This window comes from Entamoeba nuttalli, assembly GCF_000257125.1.
Source record: "Entamoeba nuttalli P19 unplaced genomic scaffold asmbl_6003, whole genome shotgun sequence".
NCBI lineage: Eukaryota > Evosea > Mastigamoebida > Endamoebidae > Entamoeba > Entamoeba nuttalli.
Window position 1 is genome coordinate 1 of NW_008577822.1, and position 9,081 is coordinate 9,081.

A 9,081-nucleotide genomic window follows, 5' to 3' on the forward strand; every position below is an offset into this window, starting at 1 on the left:
ACATTATCTTCTATACTTCATTTTATCTTTAAATTAAAAAAAGAAAGAACGTTAGTTCTGTAATCATACAGTTTGTTTATATCATAATCATAAATATTATTTAATGAATAGTTGTTTAATTCAAATGTATAAGGTAATTAAAATATATAAAAACTAATAACTTTGTGTGAACAACTATATTTAAACAAATGGCTGAATATTATTTTTATGATTTGGTTCTATGAAGTTAGTTCATTTTAAGAAATTTTTCATTCAATTCTTAAAAATAACAAGTGAGTTTAGTTTTAGTATATTCTAAATATGAGAATAATTTATTCAAGCATCTCAATAAAAAAATTGGATAATATTTCTGAATCAAGAATATAAGATGTAATATTTCAAGAATGATATATAATTTTTATATTTCAATTACATTATTTTTGAATATACTTTAAATTTTTATTCATCATTTTGGTTGTATATCAACTAGTTTTGAGTTAAAATAATAATTAAGTTTGGATCTCATAGTTTTAGTGTAAAACTATTAACAAAATAAATAATATATTTATAACAAATAATATTGCTTTCAATTAAATGACTAAAAAGCATTAGATTAATATGATGGTCTAGTTGTCTATTTAGCAAAAAGAATTAGATAATTAATAAATTAGGAATAGTATTTTTAAAATAATAAAAATAGAATTTAATAAAAATAATTTATTTGTAAAATTATTGGAAAAATAACAAAAGAGACTGACATTGATCAATTTTAACAAAGATAGATTTTTCTTTGTATGAAAAGTAGATTATTTGTTGCTGGACTTTAAACTACTGATAAATTTATCTTTCTTTGAAAATAAAACTATAATAATCCTTTTAATGTTCATTAAAATTAATCATATTTTTTGTAAATTATTTAATTTGATACTACTATAATAATTAATTAGCGTTAAATATTATAAACATCTATGAAATATACATATAAATTGATATAAAATCTAGACAAATCAATGTTTTTTTAGGTTAGAAATTATGAGATTATAATTGTAAATAGTTTTATTGAAAATTCTTTGAGTATCAACTCCACTTTCAACAAACACCTACATAAACGTGTCACAATAGATATTTATGTTTGTTTCATTCTACTGACTTATAATTGTTTTAATAATTTAAAAAGTCCTTCTGTTATGTAAGGTAGTTGATAAAACAATATATAACATAAAATAATTAATTGATATAATTTGTTCTTTGTTTTATAAAAATGTGATATATCACATAATTTAATCTTGTAGTTGGATAGAGTTAAATTTTATAGAGAAAAAATTGAATGAAATTGAAAACTTACTCAAAACGAGTGTGATAAAAAGAAAATAAAATCTAAAAACAGTCTTTGTAGCTTGAGACAGTAAATATGAACTATATCATCTCACTTCCAAAAACACCAGCAGGGTTGTATGACACTGAGGCACTTCAACGCCACTTTATGAATGGAGGAATTATTAAAGAAGAAGATGTTTCAAGACTAATTGAAGAAAGTAAAAGTTATTTTGGATTAGAAGAAAATGTAATTCATATAAATGACAATGTACTTATATTTGGAGATTACCATGGACAATACTTTGACTTAGTTACACAAGTGAATGACTCTTTTTGGGAAGGTCAATATTCAACATCAATTTATTTAGGAGATTATGTTGATAGAGGAATAATGTCATGTGAAGTACTAATAACATTGTTGAGTATGAAGGTAAATAATCCTTCTCATGTGATAATGCTAAGAGGTAATCATGAAAGTAGAAATATGACTCGATCAATGGGGTTTATGGCAGAATGTAAAATGAAATACTCGTTAATTCTCTACCATCAGTTTTGCTCTTTATTTGACTCTCTTCCATTGGTATGTATTGTTCACCGTGATATAGGTGATTTCTTTTGTTGTCATGGTGGAATATCTCCAGACATGACAACTATTAATCAAATCAACTCTATTGATCGTTTTCATGAACCACCTCTTGAAGGTCTTTTTTGTGACTTATTATGGGCTGATCCTATTAGTGAAAAAAAGTTTGAAGAACAACCAGGATTTAAAAAGCATTATGATGCCATTACATTTTTACCAAATAATGAAAGAAATTGTTCATATTATTTTGGGTATAAAGCCATTGATGAATTTTTACAAACCAATAACATTATTGCAGTTATTAGGGGACATCAATGTAATAGTGAAGGTGTTGAAATGCACTTTTTTGGAAGTGATGAATTAGAATTTCCTCTATGCTTTACTGTTTTTAGTGCATCTTTATATTCTTTAAATAATAAGAGTGGATCTTTATTATTGTCAAATGAAAAAATTGATATTGGAAGATACAACCAACCTGATTGTTTAAGTCAGTATAACCCAATTCTTCCAAATCCTATTTTATTTTCAGTAATTAAAGTTATGGAAAGTATTGAAGACATTATGTACCAATTAATCTCATCTGTTTTCAATGAAGAAAAAGATGAACATGAAGATATTAATAAAGTCCAAGAAAGTCAAGTACAAATTCAAAAAGAAAATGTTAAGAATGAAGCATGTTCTTATTTTAGTAGTACAGAAAAAGAATCAATAACTCCTCTAAATTCTTATTTGTCTCAAAAGAATCAAGGTGATGAAGATATTATTGTTATTGAAGTACCTGAAGTAAAAACATCAATTTCAAGAAAAGGGAAAATAAACAACGTTTTGATAACGTTTAAAGAGAATATCCACAAAAAGAATTCATTATTTTTTTCGTTTGACCAAAGTGAAGTACATCCATCAATATATAATAATTTACATGCATCTATTGCTACACAAGAGCCAAGTCTATGTTTGTTTATTTTCTTTGATTGGACTTTGTTATTTTGATTAAAAGTTAATCTTTAAAGATGAAACTAATGAAACAATAAAAAGAATTAGACAAGAAAGTCTTCCTGTTTCTATTGAAGAAATAAGAAAAAAAAAATATTTAGGATTGAATAAATGATTAATTCTCGTATTTTATCAGTTTTTATTGAACCAGAATGAAAATCTAATGCTTTTTATTACAAAAATAAGTCATTTGTTAACACGAACAACGTTAGTCTTATTATAACCTAAAAGGACATTATACTTAAAAAGAGGAATGAAATAGATGGATTAAAGTCATAAAGATTTATTTGATTATCTTTAAAATATTTTTGGAGTTTTAATTAATGACGTAATAAGAATAATTTTGAAAATAAGTCTAGTCGTACTATAACAAAGAAATACTTTTATCAGAAAAGAATTAATGTTAGTATATTCAAATATTAAAAAAAATATTAGTTTTAATAATAATTTTAGAAATAATGTTTATACAAAATAATAATGCTGAGTATAAATTTCTTATTAATTGAGTAAATTAGATAAATAAAATTGATGCTATGAATAATGAATTAATTAAAAAAAAGGATTTTTAAATAGGAATAACTGTATGTATATTCTAATATATGAACAAGTATGAGTAATAAAAAAATGGGTTTAAAAGAACGAAGTAGTGAAGAGATAAATAAAAATTAAAAATTAAAAAGCATAGTTTTTGTTAAAGAAAAAAATAATGAAACTGAATAGAATATGAAAACTAATTTAGAATTTTTTTTTTTGAGAATTTGTCTAAAAAAAAGGAAAACTAATCCAATTATTTATAATGGAAGTTGAGTCACCTAGACCTAGTAGAAATAGTAAACGTTTCTCAATGAGTAAAACATTGTTACTTGAAAAAGTCCATTTCGATGTTAAAATTACTACATTGAAAAAATTAGATGATATGAATAATCATGTTATCTATCTTAAATGGAAAAGAGGAAATTCAAAAAATTCAGGTAACTTAAAGAGAGTTTTGGTAGAAAAAGCAATAGCCCAATATAACACAATGATTGGATTTGATTGTACAATACAACGTGATTCTAAAACAAATCAATACAAAAAAGAAAAAATCCTTAAAATAGACTTGTTTGTTGTCACTACAAAAGGAGAAAAAGAAAAGGCTTCTTTGAAACTTGATTTGAATTTGTATCTTGGTTGTGAAATTAAAGAAGAATTTTTACCTTTTGAAGGAACACATTATATTTTAGGATTTGTTATTGAACATTGTGCACTGGAAACAATAAAAAGAACACCTTCAGCTGGTAGTGAGTCAGATTTGAGTGATAATAATTCTGTTACAATGACTCAATCACTCACTAATTCTCCATGCCCAATGTCTCCAAGAAAAAGAACATTAAATAGAACAGTATCAATCAACGGAGACGTTGCATTTAGAAAGGAATCTGGTTTAGAAGAAGATTTTGCAATGAAATATTATAAATTAAAGGACGATTATGACTCATTATCCAAAGAACTTACACAGTCGTTACAAGAACAAGGCAAATTAAAGGCAGAGTTAGAAGAAATTAAAATAGACCCAATTAATGACCCATTTCAAACAAGTAATTTTATTATCAATTCAATAATTTCTACTAAATATCAATTTGATGGTCAATTAACTGAAACAGCCTCTGCTTTAAAAGCGAAATGTGTTGAAAGAAATTTTAGGATAGATATTGAAAATAACTTTTTTAATAATGTTACAGCAGCAATGAAAGCGATTGTAAAAGTATCAAATAGATCAATCAATGCTATAGCTTATTGGATAGCAACAACATGTTCTATATTAATTCATATTAAGTATTATGTAACTTCTATTAATGAAAAAACAAAACCGAAAATTGCAAAATTTGAGACGTCAATGATTGAACTTCTTAATGATGAAATTGAGTTATTACTTGAGATTGCAGTAGAAAATATTACTAACTTAATTTCATTCTTTGATGAAAAAACTGAACCGTTTGTTACTTTTCGAGTTTCTCATAACAAGATTTTAACAATTGAATAGGAGAATAGAGGGATTTGATAAGCTTTCTCAATGTGTTAGAGTAATGAAAAATTATTGTATAAGCGAAAGGATTATATCATATTTTATCCAAATATATTGTGAAACAGTTGACAGATTTATTTATCAACAAATAATGAAAGGACACCAATGTTTCACTGTTCAAGATGGAATTAATTTTAAAATGAAAAATGATAGGTTCAAAGAATGGACTGTTGAATCATTTGGTAAAGAAAATGAGCAACAATTTTATAGGATTGCTGAGATGAGCACATTAATGTTAATGGACATTTCATTAATTTCAACTCCAAGTGATTTCCAAGGACTAAACTTGAAAATCATATCAAAACAAGAAATTATATATATTCTTGAACATCTTCAACCATCATTGTTTGTTTTATCTCTTAATTTTTTCATAATATAATAATAACACAATATAGAAACAAGACTTTAGTAGAAAAAATAAAAACTGAATTATGTATTGAAAATCTTCCATTAACATATGATAAAACATTCCAAAAAATTGAAGTTCCTTTAGAAATATTAGAGAATTTGTAAAGAAAAAAAGAAGAGATAATTATAAATTTTGGTTTAAAGATTCTGTATTTTTAAAATTTAGTTGATGAAACAATAGTTAAGGTATAGTAGTAGTAAATTAGAAAACTAAGAAGATGTAACTGTTTCAATAATTGTCCCTACAATTGAAAGAATACATAATACTACACAACAAGCCATTGCAATTGTAAATAATAAATAACGATACCATGGAATATGTGCATCTGGTAATTTAATCCATTGTTTTTGTAAATAAGATAAATCTTCATCACCTGATTCACCATCCATAGTTACAGCGAGTTGATAACTATTTTGATTGGTTGGTTGTTCTTTTTGTTCTTTAATATCATTTAATTCAATTACTTGTTGTCCAGTAGTTTCATTAGTATTAATTGTAACAACAACATCAGCAATACCTTCATTCTTTTGAGCCTCATTTTCAGCAAAAGCAGTCTCAATATCTCTATAAGTAAACATTTGATTTCCTTCTACTTTTCTATTATACAATACATTTTCAATCACTGATAATTTTCTAAAATTTGGATCACCTAATTTCTCCATTCTAGGCCATAACATCATAATACTCATTGGACCAATATAAACAACAAAAATAGAAAATATAGCTGCTCCAATAGAAAAAATTACTCCAATGTTTGTAATAAATGATGCAGCTAATGTTGTTAAACATAATAAACAAATTCTTATAACTAAAATAGAAAGTCTTCCATTCCATATTGTCATAAATTTCCATTGTTTAGGAATATATCTTAATATACCAGCACAGGTAGGAAACATAATAACTGGATATGCAATACAAACAACAACTGTCATTAAAGCTCTACAAATTAAAATAACCCAATCTATTTCTGAACGACCAGAATTAGCAAAATCATTTAATACATTAGATGATACTTTATCAAAACTTAAATCTCCACATACAGCAACAAGTAAATAAAACAATGAACATGTTATAATTGAAAAATAACTTCCACCTTGTAAAGCAACTAATTTATTCTTTTTAGATAATCCTCTTGTTCCAACATATAATGGTGGTAAACATGAATGAACTTGGAAATTTGCTGAAATAAATGGTGCCATAGTAAAAAATGACATAAAACTTTGTGGCCACCACTTTCCATCAAAGGTTGGAAAGTTAGCATCACTTCCATTTGATGATTTTCCAGTTGCAGCAGCATAAATTAATTTAATAATTATACTAGCTGTTGTAATAATTGCAGCGACTAATGTTAATACTGAAATTTTGCTTAAAAATTTAACTGATTTAGGAATAATTAATGGAAGGTTTAAGCAAACAGCAACAAGATAAAGAATTATATAATGCCATCCACAAGCTATCCCAGCAGTTCTTTGTGGGTTACCATAACATTGATCTAATGTATTATTCCATTGGTCTCGTGATGTAGTTTCTTGTATAATACCAAAAATATACTGAGTAGCAATTACTTGATCACACATAAGTACGCATATAAAAAAAAGTGTATTACAAATATCAACAATAATAGCAAAGAAATTACCAAATATTAGTGATAATAATTCACCTAATGTAGACGCACCTGTTAAATATATAGCTTTGTTGAAATAAGTCCATGTAAGACAAAAATAAATTATTGTTAATATAATCCAAATGGTATATCCAACAAGACCCATTTTATAACATGTTTGAGCAAGAGAAAGAATTCCTGAACCAATTAATGAACCAACAAGAGAAAATCCTAACTGTAAAGAAGTAACTCCAATTTTTCCCCATGTCTTTTTAGTTCTTTTAGACTGACCACTTGGAGTTCTATGATATTCTTTTTCTTCATAAAGTAATTCTTCAAAATTTTTTGCAACAGTATCTTCAATAGCATTATTATTAGATAATTTTTTATCATTTTTTAATGAACTTTTTTCATTAACTGCTAAATTACTTTGTGGTGTCTTTACTGGACTTCTAATAATTTCATTATTTGGTTCAATTTGAGGAGTTGACGAAGTCAAAACAGTCATAGTAACTGAAGGATGTTGTTGGATGTCATTGTTACTGTTTTCATTTTTGTTTTGTGAAGTTTCATTATTACTTATGTTTGTATCTTGGTTTATCATTTCAATCTCATTGTTATGAGTTGACATTGAGTATATTAAACTGTTCTTCTAATCTTATTAAAACAAACATAAAAAAGAAGTTTCTTCTTCTTTGCTTGTTTCTTGTAGAAATAAGGGTTTTAATTCCACAATATTCGTATTAGTTCCTTATATTGAAGTTAAACTTTTCTTAATATCTTATAATCTTTAATTGTTTTATTTTCTCTAATGTTTTTGTTTCAATGTTATTTCTTATTTTCTTTCCACGTCATTTATTAATAATTTATATTTTTCGTTTGTTTTTGTCTTATGTTGTTAAAGAATTCAACTCATTTTGAATTTTGCAAGAATCTAATTCTTTCTAAGAATCATACCTTAGGGCATCTGTTTCTTTATTTTTTATTCTTGTGACCAAATTTCTTAAAATATTTCATTGTGAATTTGTTTTATATAACATAAAAAGTCTAATATAAAATTTGGTTTTAAGTCATCAGTTTGATTGATGAAAGAATCAAAGACATATAATAATATTTGTTGTCCTCTTTAATTATTCATAGAAAATGAATTTTTTTATAGTGCCAATTTTCGTAACATGTTTTGGTATTGTTTTAAATCCAATAAGAATATTTATTTTTGAGTCTTTTCATATTTTATGATAAGTTATAAATACTTTTTAACTTGAATAATTGACTATTATATAAGTGTGAACATTTGTTAATAAACTGATACATTTTTAATAAACAAGATTTATCTACTAAATCTAAATATTTCTTAACATCAATATAACCAGTTGTGAAGATTATGTATTTAAAATAACATATTTATTTATAATATTAATATTTTCATGTTTTATTCTAATCATCTGTTTTATCATATATGTAGATTCTTTTTTTATTCAGTTAGTCTTTTTTTAATAATAACTTCATTTCTTTTGTGTAGACAGTGCTTTTAGTTATGGTTATAATATTTTTATTTAAAAACTAACAATAGATACTTACTTTTAGTAATTTTATAAAATCCTATATTCATTCTAAAGCATAACAATAAGAGACTCAATAAAAATCAATTCTCTAGATATATTATTTAGTTAGAATAATTGTAAAAGAAACAAAATTGTTTATAAGATAGTTTATCTTCATATTTACAAATTCTGTTTTCTTGAAGTAATGAATAGACAAACATCAGTCAAATTGTTTTTATAAGTTCTATATTAAAATGAACATATCAACAAGTTATTTCAAATCTTTTAAAAATAAAATATTGAAAAAGTATTTTGTTTCAATTCTTTGATAGTCTTTATGAATTTTTTATCTTTAAATAATAGAAATGAAATATCAAAATCTTATTAAGCATATGAAGAGTCTTAATAATTCATACCACTAACCTTTTTTTGTTAAATGCTATTATTTTATTTGTTATATTTTAAGAAAGATAAAATTCAACAAAGGAAAGATAGTTTTTTAGATTTATAATTATTATTAGTCTGATAAACTTACAGATAGAAGGATAGGATATCATTATAATAATAAATTTGATTCATGAAACAAAG

At 24.6% G+C, this 9,081-nt stretch overlaps 3 protein-coding genes across 3 annotated transcripts; 2 read left to right on the forward strand and 1 right to left on the reverse strand.

Moving 5' to 3' along the window:
* Positions 1-1,390: 1,390 nt before the first annotated feature.
* ENU1_145500 (calcineurin catalytic subunit A, putative) lies at positions 1,391-2,987 on the forward strand (the record flags this gene model as incomplete). The annotated part of the gene is made up of 2 exons (XM_008860470.1): positions 1,391-2,831; positions 2,890-2,987. The coding sequence occupies 2 exons, from the start codon at positions 1,391-1,393 to the stop codon at positions 2,985-2,987; spliced, it is 1,539 nt and encodes a 512-aa protein (XP_008858692.1).
* A 681-nt stretch (positions 2,988-3,668) lies between these two features.
* Positions 3,669-5,450, forward strand: ENU1_145510 (hypothetical protein; the record flags this gene model as incomplete). The annotated part of the gene is made up of 3 exons (XM_008860471.1): positions 3,669-4,846; positions 4,896-5,282; positions 5,333-5,450. 3 exons carry the CDS (start codon positions 3,669-3,671, stop codon positions 5,448-5,450), a joined length of 1,683 nt encoding a protein of 560 aa, XP_008858693.1.
* Positions 5,451-5,555: 105 nt separating this feature from the next.
* Positions 5,556-7,580, reverse strand: ENU1_145520 (N-system amino acid transporter 1, putative; the record flags this gene model as incomplete). The annotated part of the gene is made up of 1 exon (XM_008860472.1): positions 5,556-7,580. One exon carries the CDS (start codon positions 7,578-7,580, stop codon positions 5,556-5,558), a length of 2,025 nt encoding a protein of 674 aa, XP_008858694.1.
* Between the last annotated feature and the right edge of the window lie 1,501 nt (positions 7,581-9,081).